The 14970-nt window shown below is 45.8% G+C and overlaps 1 protein-coding gene across 1 annotated transcript in view; it reads left to right on the plus strand.

Annotated features, from left to right (window-relative positions):
* RYR3 (ryanodine receptor 3) overlaps positions 1–14970 on the plus strand; it is a 605631-nt gene that overhangs the window by 518621 nt on the left and 72040 nt on the right. The window contains 1 exon segment of the mRNA XM_066388565.1: positions 10456–10586. Coding sequence (XP_066244662.1) covers positions 10456–10586 — 131 coding nt within the window.

Consider the following 14970-nt stretch of genomic DNA (forward strand, 5'->3'; position numbering starts at 1 on the left):
CCCACATGGACCCCAACCAGGATCCACCCAGCAACCCCCGTCTGGTGTCGATGCTAAAATCAGCTGAGCTTTCCCAATGCCCGGGGCCAATGCTTGAACCAATTGAGCCACTGGCTGAGAAGGGAGGAGAGAGAAAGGGGGAGATGGAGGGAGACAGAAGCAGATGGTTGCTGCTTATGTGTGCCCTGACTGGGAATCCAACCTGGGACGTCTGCACACTGGGCCAACATTCTATCCACTGAGCAAACTGACCAGGACTTATTCTCATATTTTCTATGTGTGTATGTTTCTTTGTATATTTTTTTGAAAAGCTTATACATTATTCTCTTAGGGAACAAAGGTCAAAGAAAGGTCAACTCTGAACTGTCAGACCCGAAAAAGATTGCTCTTCATCTGACTTTTAATACTTTATTCATATATTCATCCCGGTTTTATTACCGTCTGCTCTCCACTGCATTGAGAATAGCAGTGCCTGCGTCTTACACTCCCGTGTTGGTATGTCAAGCTGGAAGAACCCCCTAGGTCAAGGCTGCTTCTGTTGTCCATCTGTTAGTTAATGATTTCAAATCCTAGAGTTGTGATGCTGCCACTATTAATGGCTTTTGTTTGTTTTCTTTTGTATTGTGAGATTAAGATGTACTTTAGAGATCTCTTTCCCCCTTCTCTCCCTGCCCCCTTTTGACCAAGTGTTTCCGATCAAATATTGCACGCTCTCCCTGACCTTCTGAGACTGCTTCCTAGTACCCTGTGCCATACCCCACCCCACCCCAACCCCCACTGTTGGGCAGATAAAATATATTATGCTCACCTTGTTAAAGATGATGCTGCCCACATGGAAGCCTGTCGCCCAGGTGATGGTATTGGTTGCCCTTCTTGCTTGGGATGGGCGTGATTATATTAATGTGTGTTGGGGGCGGGCTGTGGGCAGGCAGGATCCTTGTAGCCTGGGGCTTGGTTTTGGGACTAAGCCTTTCCCACCCTTTTTGATGTGGGGTGGTGCAACTCTCATGAGGAATCCCATTATGCCTCAGAAAGTGACTTTGTATCAGAGACTTCCTTGTTTGTATATTGGATTAAAGGTTTTGGTTTCTACACTATAAAGTGGGGCAGACCGGGAGCTTGCTCTCTCAGTTCCTGAGATTAGCATTAAAGGAGAGAGCAGAGAAAGGCCATGTGGAAGAGGCCAGGGGAAGCAGCCAAGATGGCGGAATGCTAAAGGAGAAGCCAGTTCGTGCAGAGTTTGCACAGAGAGAAGGAGATGGGGAACAGAGGTGAATAAGGCTGGTGAGCTAGAAACCTTTGATTCTAGGAAACTCGGATTAGTCAGTAGCTTTGTGAGCACTGAATGAGTGGGTTTTGGAGCCCAGTGTGTGTTTTTACTTGCCCACCGGGTGCAAGCTAGGATTAAAGGTGATGGCCCACCAGTTCTTGGCTCCATTGTTTCATTACCGTCTGTCCATATCCAATGCAAACTGGCACAGGCCAGGAGGCTGTGATGGTGGCCGTGGCCACTGGCTCCACACCCACTTTCTGCCCTGCCGCCACATGTTGTTTTCCCTCCTTAGCATCCTCTGGAGTATCTGTGAAGGAACTTTCAAAATTGCAAATCCCCAGATATGTGCAAGGCATAATTATTATTGCTAGGATGACTTTGTCTCTTCCTGTGTCCCTGGCAATGGACATTTGAGAAACAAGATACCAATCCATGGAAATAAAATTAAGAGAATGACTTAGGAAGTAACAAAAACTGAAACACAAATTGAGCTCTCTTTAGTCTGTCAGCACTGACCAAGTACTATCCATGAAAAGTACCATAGTAGACAATAAGAACTGTCAATCAGAGAAAAAAAAGTTTCCATAGCTAGTGATGAACTCTTCAAGGAGATCCTTTGGTTGCTATGGAGCTGTTTGTGTAGCCCTTGTTCAGATTGGTCCACACCCACACTGCCCCCTGGGGCACACTAATGACCAGAGAAGCATTCTAGCAGCAGGCCTTGGCCCAGCTCAGTCTTCTGGGGCCTACAGGCCAGGGTCCTTCACCCTGGTATTTCACAGCCAGGAGCATTAATTGGCAGACTTCTGAGCTTTATTTGCATAGAACTTTACTGGAGAAGCCAGGAAAATTGTTGTTGATCTAACTTGGCGCAGGGGTTAATTCGCAGCACTGTGTGCTCCAGATTAGAAAATGTCCTGTTGTGAGCATGTAGAGACTCAGGTCTCTTAGTAATTAATATCAGGGAGGGCAGGGACATGTGTGTCCTTCGAGTCAGTGCAGCACTTGAAAACTGGCTTTTGTCCCAAGGATTACCTTTGTATGGGATTTTCTAGGAATCCACTTTTATGAGATTGTGATGTGTTAGGCAGATAAAATATATTATGCTCACTTTGTTAAAGATGGTGCTGCCCACATGGAAGCCCGTAGCCCAGGTGATAATATTAGCTGCCCTTCTTGCTTGAGATGGGCATGATTATATTAGTGTGTTGAGGTAGGGCTTTCACGCCAAAAGGTTTTAAAACAGGGGTAGTCAACCTTTTTATACCTACTGCCCACTTTTGTATCTCTGTTAGTAGTAAAATGTTCTAAGCGCCCACTGGTTCCACAGTAATGGTGATTTATAAAGTAGGGAAGTAACTTTACTTTATAAAATTTATGAGGCAGAGTTACAGCAAGTTAAAGCATATAATAATAATTACTTACCAGTACTTTATGTCAGATTTTCGCTAAGTTTGGCAGAATAAATCTTTATAAAACAACTTACTATAGTTAAATCTATCTTTTTATTTATACTTTGGTTGCTCCGCTACCACCCACCATGAAAGCTGGAACACCCACTGGTGGGCGGTAGGGACCAGGTTGCCTACCACTGTTTTAAAAGGAAGAGACATCGCCCTGGTCGGTTGGCTCAGTGGTAGAGCGTCAGCCTAGCGTGCGGAGGACCTGGGTTCGATTCCCGGCCAGGGCACACAGGAGAAGCACCCATTTGCTTCTCCACCCCTCCGCCGCGCTTTCCTCTCTGTCTCTCTCTTCCCCTCCCACAGCCAAGGCTCCATTGGAGCAAAGATGGCCCGGGCGCTGGGGATGGCTCTGTGGCCTCTGCCTCAGGCTCTAGAGTGGCTCTGGTCGCAACATGGCGACCCCCAGGATGGGCAGAGCGTCGCCCCCTGGTGGGCAGAGCGTCGCCCCTGGTGGGCGTGCCGGGTGGATCCCGGTCGAGCGCATGTGGGAGTCTGTCTGACTGTCTCTCCCTGTTTCCAGCTTCAGAAAAATGAAAAAAAAAAGGAAGAGAGATCACATTGTTCGGGGAAAGAGTAATTACGTTCTAAGAGAGCAGGGAGAGGCGAGCAGAGAAAGGCCATGTGGAGGAGAGGAGAAGCAGCCAAGATGGCAGAATGCAGAAGGAGAAGCCAGTTTGTGCAGTTTGTGCAGAGAGAAGGAGATGAGGAACAGAGGTGAATAAGGCTGGTGAGGTAGAAACTTTGATTCTAGGAAACTCGGATGAGTCAGTAGCTTTGGGAGCCCTGAATGGAAAGGGAAGTGTTTTCCCACTGTGTGTATTTCTTGCCCACCAGGTGCAAGCTAGGATTAAAGCTAATGGCCCACCAGTTCTTGGATCCGTTGTTTCATTACCGTCTGTCTGAATCAAATGCGAACCTGCATGGGCCAGGGGGCTGTGATGGTGGCCGTGGCTACTGGCCATACATGATGTCAACATAAAAAAAACTTCCAAACCTGTAAGAATTTTTATTAGTTTATTTGAGTGAATCTGTTGACAATTGCCAGGAAACAAAGTCTCAACGAATTGAGAAAATGCTCTGGAAAATGGCAGTTTCACAACTTATTTTATACATCAGAATCAAAGGGGAAGATGGAAGGGGGTTATGTGAAATTGGTGACAGATTAGGGAAGCAGGAGAAGACAAAGAGAGGACATCTCTGGGAAAGGGTAAAAAGTAAAAGTGTATATGCTGAAACTTCTCTTACACAGGTGGGCACAAGATAGGTAAGTTAATTAACATGATAATAATAACAATGAAGGAGTTTGGTTCCTGCTCTGGTGGAATGCCTGCCCAGAGGGGGCAGAAAAAGATTACTCCTACATTTCAGTCATGTTATCAGGTACATTATTGTAGAAGCAAAAGGCAACAGTCTTCAAAGCAAGCCTTGACCTAATTCACATAAAGAATAACTCTCTAGGACATGATGACCCACCACAAACTGCTTTTAGTTAGAAAGTTTCCATTTCAGACCAACCTGTGTGTTCACTTTAGGTCCCGAGCCTGTGAGGCCACCATGGAGGCTTTTCCCTGAGCTTGTCGGGTTCAGTGTGCGGCCAGCAGTTGTGGCCGCCACGGCCACGCACATGCAGATTCACATTAGATTCAGGCAGACAGTAAACAATGGAGCCAAAAATGGTGGGCCATTCCTTTATTAAAGTCTCTCTCCGGCCGGCGAGCAAACACACAGGGTTCCCAAAGCTACTGACACATTACCCGGTTCCACAACCAGGAGAACCTTCTCTGGTTTTTCCTAAAATCAAAGGCCTCACCAGTCTCAGCGGAGCTCGCAAAGCCCCTCAGCTCTGGTTCCCCATCTGCACACCTTCATTCTCTCTGTTCTCACTCTGCAACCATGGCTTCTTCCTGCCTCTACTCCTTCTCTTCAAAACATTCTGCTGTGAAAACCTCTCCTCCAGCAGACATTAGCAAAACAGTGGCCCTGCCCAAGCAGGAAGGTAATTTGCAATTTCATAGACCCTACCAAGCCCCTAATGCAAACTATAAGCGAGGAAACATAAAAGATAATATTTTACAAACTTATTTGACCAACATTCAGCATGTGGCCTCTTTTTTGTTCAGAGTGACTTTAATTTTGGTGAGAGAAAGAGGAATAATGGGTCAATTTAGCACTAAGACAACACAAGAGTAGCTGTTTCCAAGGTTCACCTCCCTGGGCCAACTGAAATTTGCTCTCAGATTTGATATTCTTTATCATCCCTGATTTTCCTCCAGGATTTTTTTTTTCTTCAGTGATCTCCCTATGACATTTCTTTCCCCATCACAATTTAGTTCTTTATTTCCTACTCCTCCTCAAAAGGCCAGACTGAGGAGAGAAAATACAGTATTTCTCCATATTGGCCACTGTGGTTGGTAAAAATGGTGAGACTATTGCCTGAAAAAAATAAAATAAAATAAAATAAGCAGCTGTAAAGCCAGTAGCCACGGCCACCACCACAGCCACCCAGCCCATGCAGGTTCGCACTTGATTCAGACAGACGGTAATCAAACAATGGATCCAAGAACTGGTGGGCCATTAGTTTTAATCCTAGCTTGCACCCGGTGGGCAAGAAATACACACAGTAGGAAAACACTTCCCTTTCTATTCAGGGCTCCCAAAGCCACTGACTTATCCAAGTTTCCTAGAATCAAAGGTTTCTACCTCACCAGCCTTATTCCCTCTGTTCTCCACCTCCCTCTCTCTGCACAAACTCTGCACAAACTGGCTTCTTCTTCAGCACTGCGCCATCTTGGCTGCTTCTCTTCTTCTCCACGTGGCCTTTCTCTGCTGTCCTCCTGCATGGGCTCCTCTGCCCCATTTTATAGTGTAGAAACCAAAACCTTTAATCCAATATACAAACAAGGAAGTCTCTGATATAAAGTCACTTTCTGAGGCATAATGGGATTCCTCATAAGAGTGCACCACCACACCATGCAACAGTCAAGGGTGTGGGGAAAAGCTTAGTCTTAAAACTAAGCCTTAGGCTATAAGGATCCTGACTGCTTATAGCCTGTCTCCCACACCCAATGCAAACTATAAGTGAGGAAACATATATATAATTTTTATAAACTTATTTGACCAATAGCAGCCTCTTGTAGATCCTTGTGTTAGATGGAGACAGGCCCTTACCTCTGCTGTCACTGAGGGTCTGAGGTTAACGTGATGCCTCTCTCCTTGCACTTTTCCACCCTCTCAAGCTTAGCAAAGAAGGGAGGTAACTGAGAAGAAAAGGTGGTGGAAGGAATGCGCGGTGGGGAAGCAGGCCTGCGGCCTGCTCGGAGCAAAGCAGCCGTGGCCAGAGCTCCCGGAGAGCAGCCCTGGTGTGGGCCCTCTCCGCAGGCCACTCTCCCCTTCTGCCCCTGACACAGCCTCCGGTGGAGCCGGCAGAAGGAAGGCACAAGGCCCACAGAAATAGTTTTGTCCAAAGGATGCCACCCTGCCCCTTGGGCGTACTGGGACTGGGATGTGGGGGAAAAGTGGGAGGGGGAGGGGAGCCGTCAGATCTTCAATGGAAGGACAAAGCTGTTTGTGACATTAACTAAGAAGTGAATTGCCTAACTGAGGACATTTTTGCTTGCTGGAGGCTGATTTTATATAAATTATCTGCTCAAATACTTCATGGCCAAATAAGCTGTCAGCTAGGCCCCAAAGAGCCAAGCCTAAGAAGATAAAAGATAAAGAATAAATCCAAATATATTAATTATCCTCTAAGGTAATTAAAAGATCACTTTTTTATAAGTTTAGTAACTTGACTGAAAATTGTAGTGGAGAAGTGGTTCCAAGGAATACACAGCTTTATGCCACCTCGCTCGTCCATCCTCTCCCCACATCCTCTCCCACCCCCGTCCTCTCCCCCTATCCTCTCTCCTCATTCTCTCCTACCTCCTCTTCCTCTCCCCACTCTGCTCTTCTTCCTCTTCTCCCCCTTCCTCTCCTCCTGCTCTCTCCCTCTCTTCCCTCTCCTTCCCCCCTTCTATCCCCCATACTCTCCCATTCTCTGACCCCATTCTCTCCACTCATCCTCTCTCCCATCCTATCCCCCACCCCATCCTCTCTCCCCTCTTCACCCCATCCTCTCCCCTCATACTCCCTCCCATCCTCTCTCCCATCCTCTCCCCTCATATTCCCTCCCATCCTCTCTCCCATCCTCTCCCCTCATATTCCCTCCCATCCTCTCTCCCATCCTCTCCCCCATCCTTTCCCCCTATCCTTTCCCCATCCTCTCCCCCCATTCTCTCTCCCATCCTCTCTCCCATCCTCTCTCCCATCCTCTCCCCCTATCCTTTCCCCATCCTCTCCCCCCTTCTCTCTCCCATTCTCTTCCCCATCCTCTCCTCCTTCTTCTCTCTCTTCCTCTCCCCCAGCTCTCCCCCTCTCCTCCTCCCTCCTTTTCCCATCCTCTTTCCCATCCTCTCCCCAATCCCCTCCCCCATCCTCTCCCATCCTCTTTTCCATCCTCTTCCCCATCCCCTCTCCCAACCCCTCTCCCATCCTGTTTTCCATCCTTTCCCCCATCCCCTCTCCCAACTCCTCTCCCATCCTCTTTCCCATCCCCTTTCCCATCCTCTCCCCCATCCTCTCCCTCATCCTTTCCCTCATCCTCTCTTCCATCCCCTCCCCCATCCTCTCCCCCATCCTTTCCCCCATCCTCTCCCCCATCCTCTCCCCCATCCTTTCCCTCATCCTCTCTCCCATCCTTTCCCCCATCCTCTCTCCCATCCTCTCCCCCATCCTCTCTTCCTTCCTCTCCCCCATCCTCTCCCATCCTTTCCCTCATCCTTTCCCCCATACTCTCCCCCATCCTCTCCCTCATCCTTTCCCTCATCCTCTCCCCCATCCTCTCCCCCATCCTTTCCCCCATCCTCTCCCCCATCCTCTCCCCCATCCTTTCCCTCATCCTCTCTCCCATCCTTTCCCCCATCCTCTCTCCCATCCTCTCCCCCATCCTCTCTTCCTTCCTCTCCCCCATCCTCTCTTCCTTCCTCTCCCCCATCCTCTCCCATCCTTTCCCTCATCCTTTCCCCCATACTCTCCCCCATCCTCTCCCTTATCCTTTCCCTCATCCTCTCTCCCATCCTTTCCCCCATCCTCTCCCCCATCCTTTCTCCCATCCTCTCTCTCATCCTCTCCCCCATCCTCTCTTCCTTCCTCTCCTCCATCCTCTCCCCCATCCTCTCTCTCATCCTCTCCCCCATCCTCTCTTCCTTCCTCTCCCCCATCCCCTCTCCCATCCTCTCTCCCATCCTCTTCCCCCATCTTCTTCCCTATCCTCTTCCCCCATCCTCTCTTAAGCCCAGCAGATTCCTCTAGCATCTCAAGCAGAGCAGTTCTGTACACAGCAGTCCCTAATTTTCCTCAGGGGATACATTCCCAGACCCCAGTGTATGCCTCAACCGTGGACAGTACAAAATCCTATCTATACTACGTGTTTTCCTATACATACATACCTATGATAAATTTTAATTTGTAAATTAAGCACAATAAGAGATTAAGAACAACTAATAATAAAATAAAACAATTATAACCATATACTGTAATAAGAGTTATGTGAAAGTGGCATCATTAAGATAAATAAGAGTTACTTGAGCACAAGTCCTGCATACTGTGATAGTCCATCTGATAAGCCAGATGACCACTGCGTGACTAGCAGGCAGAGTGTCTGCAGCGTGGAGGTGCTGGGCAAAGGGACAGTTCATGTCCCGGCAGGGATGCAGCAGGATGGTACAAGATTTCATCATGCCACTCAGAACAGCATGCAATTTCAGTTCTGTGAATTATTTCCAGAATTTTTCATTTAATAATTTCAGAGTGCAGATAACTCAAACCATGGAGATATGCTGTTTTATCACATTACTTCAGGGTTTGTTCAGTCCTTCCTTTTCATTCAGTGAGAAAGAACTTTCACCACCAGAAAACTAAGGCTAAAACTGTCTAGGTTACTGCGCAGGGAGAATTGCCTCTCCTTCTCACCCCACCACATAGTAAATGCTTGTTATCTACGTCCAGAGCATCTACAGTTTTGACATTCTGGCTTCTTGGTGCTGCCAGATGTGTTGGCTGTTGTCAGAGTAAAGGGCAGCTGAGGGGCTTGGGTGCAGGGTTTGGTGGGAGCTGAAGGGAATGTGAGGGCCGGACGCCTTTCTGTTCCCACAGGATTGCAGTAGTAGGTCAGCATTTGCTCTTGGCCACAGGTGTGCCCTCTGTTGCTGACAGTGTTCTCCATGGTGGTTCTGTAACATCCCCAAAGATGCAGCCTGACGCCCTCAGGGTCCAGGATTTTGCAAGTGGGCTTCATGTACACAACGTCAGTGCTCAATTTGAGTTGACCAGTAACAGAGCAAAGCAAACAGGATGGACTTGCATGCTTAAGACCTTCCAGCTCTTAATTATAGACTATTCCCTACTATCTCACTAATTATCTTGGTATCGTGGTCTAACATAGGACTCACAGTATTGGTTTATTTGAAGAAACTTCCCCCTTATATGGGAACTGACTTCACACATGTAACTCACAGGACAGGTGTGTGGTCTGTCCATGATTGAATGCCAATGAACAGGAAGAGATGATACTTTTGGGTGAAAATCAGATGCCTCTGGTCTCTCATTCATTGGAAAGCAACAGACAGCAGCCCTCAAAATCAGCACTGTCACTGTATTGTCTCACTCGCAGAAAGACCTGCCGGGTTAGACAGTACAATTCCAAGGCTAAGCCAGGTCTGCGAGGGAGAGGCACCATTTCAGGACCAGCTCTCCTTTGACCAGCCAGTGGCTGGTTCCCATCAGTTACACTTGCAGACTTGGTCGTCCCACAAGCAAGCACTCTCAGTTGGAGAACTTGAAACTTGAACTAGGAATCCAGAGCACTTTATTTTTGTTTGCTTGCTTGTTTCAGAGAAACAAGAGCTTAATACATGATGGACACTCAAACATTTGTGAAAGGAGAAGGTAGAAGTGATAGGTGTCAGGCATCTTTTCTCTATATCAAGCAACATGTTTTAGTACCTATTATTTCCAGTACAAGGTAGGTATTTTATTTTCTGTCTAATTAGTGCTTTTGGCCTATTACTACTATTCACACTGATGAACACAAGCTCTGTCCATAGTAAGGAATAGATACAGCCAGACCTGTGGTGGTGCAGTGGATAAAGTATCGACCTGGAAATGCTGAGGTCGCCGGTTCAAAACCCCAGGCTTGCCTGGTCAAGGCATATATGGGAGTTGATACTTCCTGCTCCTCCTCCCCCTTATCTCTCTCTCTCTCTCTTTCTCTCTCTCTCTCTCTCTCCCTTTCTCTTCCTCAACCTCGCCTTTCTAAAATGAATAATCTTTAAAGAAGGAATAGATACAGAGGATTTCAAAACATTTTGAGAACAAGGAAAATCAGCCTCAATGTAGATGCCGGCAAAACTTGCTCTTAGACACGCTGGGAGATAAGAACAAAGCTAGATAGTGATTATATCACCTTAACCAGTTCATAGCTAGGTTCCTAGTAGTGAGACCATTGTAAACCATTGATTAGTGTCCAGAAAAAGATGGCAGAGAAAGAAGTATGTGCAACCTTGCTGAGCTCAGGGCTCCGGGATACCCCGTGGAGTGATCTATGGGGAAGCAGCCTGGCCCGCCAACGCAGGGGCCAGCCTGTGATTGGCAGCACTTCTAAACGGACTTCTTTGTTTCCAGACAACGCCCCGCCCTTGGAGAATGTCTGGCTTCACTGGCAGCTGCCATCCCAGTGGCATTCCTGGAGCCCACCCTTAACCGCTACAATCCGCTCTCGGTCTTCAACACCAAAACCCCCAGGGAGAGAGCTAGTAAGTATCTTCCCACAGAGGGCCTCGACCCTGTGCTGAGAGGCGGGCAGCCGGGCAGGAAGGCCACACAGGCAGGGAGCGGCATCCTGCAGCACTGCTGGTTTTCGTGGTCTGGGGGGCCCGCGGTCAGAGCGGGGAGTGTGTTGCCTGCCTGTGTCCATCTTACTGGAAAAATGGGCATGGTCAAGTCCTTTGTTATCATTAGACTTTGGTTTCTTCCTCCATAAAATGAGGAGACAGCATAGTTGATTTCTAAATCCCTTCCATCCCCAAACCTCAGGTTCTCTTGCTTACCCTGGGTCTTACTTCTCCTCCTGCTCTTGGAGATGTGATGACTGGTTCACAGTTTCTCTCCAGAGTTTCAACAGAAGGGGTACATCTGCCCTAATAACCTAATTATGCTCTTCAAGTCCAAGGACAGGCTGTGCTTACAAGGATGATGACCACATGTTCTCCATCTGCATGGGAAAGAAGGCGTAGGAGAGCACCAGAGGGAATTGGAATTGTACACAAAACAAAATTTGACCAGAGCATTGATGCACTGAGTTCTAGGACAGCAGTCAGCAAACTGTGACCGTGAGCCGAATCTGGCCCACTGCCTGTGTCTGTAAATGTTTTACTGGAACACGGTCAGACTCACTGGTTTACATGTTGTCTGTGGCTGCTTTAGCCCTGTGATGGGGAGGAAATCTAATCTTCCCTCTGCCCTTTATTATTCTTGGCTAAAACCTCCGTGTAGAAAAAACAGATTAACAGGAGAAAAATAAAACTATTTGAATCATATACATCTGTGATGGCGAACCTTTTTATAAAAACCACCCACTTTTGCAGTGCTGGTCAACCTGGTCCCTCCCGCCCACTAGTGGGTGTTCCAGCTTTCATGGTGGGTGGTAGTGAAGCAACCAAACGGCTCTGCGATTGGCCCACTGGATTTGCTTGGTTCGAGCATCAGCCCCAGGCACTGAGGATGGTTCATTGGTCCAAGCATTAGCCTCAGGTGCTAAAAATAGTTCAGTTGATTTCAGCTCAGCCCAGACAGGATCCTGGTCAGGCCGCATGTGGGAGTCTGTCTCATTATCTCCCCAATTCTCACTTAAAAAAAAAGAAAAAGAAAAATGTTCCTTCTTATTTTAATACCTTTGATTTAATAAACATGTGTTCATAAATAAAAAATAAGTACCCATCATTTTATGCTCTACAAGGAAGAAAAGAAACAAGGTTGTGATTACAGACAACACAGTTTCTCATCCATCAGTAAAATACTGTGAGACTCAGTACATGAGCCCATGTTTTTCATCATCTAGTTAATCAAAGAGTGAATGCTGATCATATGTATGGTTCTTGAAGAGTAGAGTGGACATGAATGTGTATTCTGGGGTAACCAGATTTGCCTGGTGCCAGAGATGAATGATGGTTTTAAAGACTAAGTGGATGGCCCGAAGGCATCAAGAAGAGGCAGGAATGTATGGAGTGACACATGATGTGTGTGTTTGGTTTAGAAATACAACATGAACTGATTTTTCAAGACTTCAGTCAATTGGACATCTCTACTAATTGACAGTGTTTTGCCAGCAGTTACTCACATTAGTAACTCTTCTGTATAATCCTGGTACATTTTCTGACTCATCCAAAAATTACTAAGATATGATTAATACTGTTATGTGCCAGTTATTCAAAACTAGATAAAATCTTTGGTTCTATGTAGCAGTGGTCTATTAATCAGAATATTAGATTGGCCAAAATATCCTAGTCACCAGCCAGTTACTTTGTATGCCCTAAATAGAATGATCAACCAGAAAAAGACATCTGTTCCCCATGTAAGCTCTGCCACTACTGCAGAGAGGGGGCGCTCTCTGGTGCCTGGTGCCCTATCCTTGAGGGAAAAGCTGCTCAGTGAAGAAAACACAACGTTAGAATCTAGCTCAGTGGTTCTCACATTCCAACTACACCAGAATCACCCGGAAAACTTGTCAGAATTAAGACTGCTGAGTCCTACCCTGAGAGTTCCTAATTCAGTAGGTCTTGATTCAGAGGTCCTGTCACTACTCAGCTGGTGGTGGTGGGAGGTATTTACTTCGAGACCCGTTGATCTAAAACAGTGATTTCAAACTGGTGTGTCACAAGAATTTTTAAAATGTGCCATACCTGACTAGTCAGGGGCATTGACCTATTTTCCTTTAGATTGTCAAATAAAAAAATGGCAGCAGCCAACACTATAGCTATCTGGTGTGAATGAATCAAAATTATACCTATCTTTTTTTTTCTGTCACACTAGCAAAAAATACAGTTTTTGGTATGCTGCAGAATTTTAGTTATTAGTTTGTGTCCCATGAGATGAAAAAGGTTGAAAATCGCTGCCTGGAGGATGAAAAGGCAGTGCATTCCAACGCTTCTCCCCAACAGTCAGTATCTGATTCTGATAAGCCCCGGCTTGAGCTGTTATAACTCAGCAGCATTCATTTTATTTTCTGGTATTTGAAGTACAAAACACCATGTGAATCACAAATGTTTCCTCTACTCAAGGACCAATTGCATATAAATAACACCGGGGAACAATTTTTTTTTCATTTTCTGTTGCATGAGGTTTTAGAACTGTTTCTATATACAGTGTGTCCATAAAGTCATGGTGCACTTTTGACCGGTCACAGGAAAACAACAAAAGACGATAGAAATGTGAAATCTGCAACAAATAAAAGGGAAACCCTCCCAGTTTCTATAGGATGATGTGGCAGCATGTGCGCATGTGCAGATGATGACGTAACACCGTGTATACAGCGAAGCAGCCCATGGCCTTGCCAGTGGAGTTGTGGACGGTACAGAGGAAAGTTCAGTGTGTTCTGTGGCTCACTAAATTCGAATCCGTGACCAAAGTGCAACGTGAATATCGGCATGTTTATAACAAAGCACCACCACATAGGAATAACATTACTCGGTGGGATAAGCAGTTGAAGGAAACCGGCAGTATGGTGGAGAAACCCCGTTCTGGTAGGCCATCAATCAGTGACGAGTCTGTAGAGGCTATACGGGATAGCTACCTAAGGAGCCCTAAAAAATCCATGCGTGAGCCCACATCGAACTGCACTGAATAGGTATGAAACTGGGAGAGTTTTCCTTTTATTTGATGCAGATTTCACATTTCTGTCGCCTTTTGTTGCTTTCCTGTGACTTGTCATAAGTGCACCATGACTTTACGGACACACTGTATTTCTGCATCACTGATTCCAAATCTGAAATCCGTTTTTTGGTGCATGCTCTAGTTTTTATGCAATTTTAATTTCTTTTTGTTACAGTTAATGGCAATTAAAATTGGAATTAAAGGTCAACAACTCTTGGATTGAACATAATCACAAGGCAATTAATGTTTTACAAACATCACTTTTACATAATTGTAGTTGCTTTTAAATGTAAAAAATTATTATCTGAAAAAACAACCTCTTATTTTGTGTTAAGATTGAATCCTGGCTTCTTCGAGTAGGTGTAAATGTAAGAATAGTCCTGACACCTTCTGTTATATATGTGGCTGTTACACACTTCAACGTCAAAGGCACAATATTCCATCATTTGATGACACGTGCCTAAATTGCCTATTTTCAAGTTCCCCTTGGCAATCAAGACAAGAATTGGGCTCCTCATATTGTGTGTCATAATTGTGAGGAAATGCTTCATGACTGGACAAAAGGAAAATGCAAAGGAATGCCTTTTGGTATTCCTATGGTTTGATGTGAACTTATGGACCACAGCAGTGACTGTTATTTCTGTCTGATCCATACAAAGGTCATCAGCAAGAAAAAATGGCATATGATCATATATTCTAATATTCCTTCATCAATACAACCTATCCCACACTCTGAGACACTCCCGGTTCCAGTTTTCAATGGTTTTATTTCTTCTAAGGACGAAGAAAGTGAACATAGTGATCAAGTGTATTTTGATAAGATGCATGAGGAAATAATTGTAGAATCTGAAGGGTCTTCTTCTGATGCCAAGCAGTCATTAACCCCTCAGCAGTTTAGCCAACCCAAATTGAATGACTTAGTAAGAATGACATAAAAATTGTCCTCGACTTTCTGAAGTATAAGGAGCATAACTGGATCATTTGTGTGGATCTTAAAATGGTAAATTTCCTGCTAGGACAACAGAGAAGTATCACAAAGTATCCTTGCTTTCTGTGTTTGTGGGACAGCCGAGCTCAAGAGAAACACTGGACACAGAAGGAGTGGCTGAAACGTGAAGCTCTGGAAGTAGGGATACAAAATATTGTGAATGAACCTGTAGTTAATCTAGACAGGATCATTTTCCCCCCACTTCACATCAAACTTGGCTTAATGAGCAGTTTGTTCAGGCTTTGAATAGAGAAAGTGAATGCTTTCAACATATTATTTCT

This window comes from Saccopteryx leptura, chromosome 6 (genome assembly GCF_036850995.1).
Source record: "Saccopteryx leptura isolate mSacLep1 chromosome 6, mSacLep1_pri_phased_curated, whole genome shotgun sequence".
Classification (NCBI taxonomy): domain Eukaryota; kingdom Metazoa; phylum Chordata; class Mammalia; order Chiroptera; family Emballonuridae; genus Saccopteryx; species Saccopteryx leptura.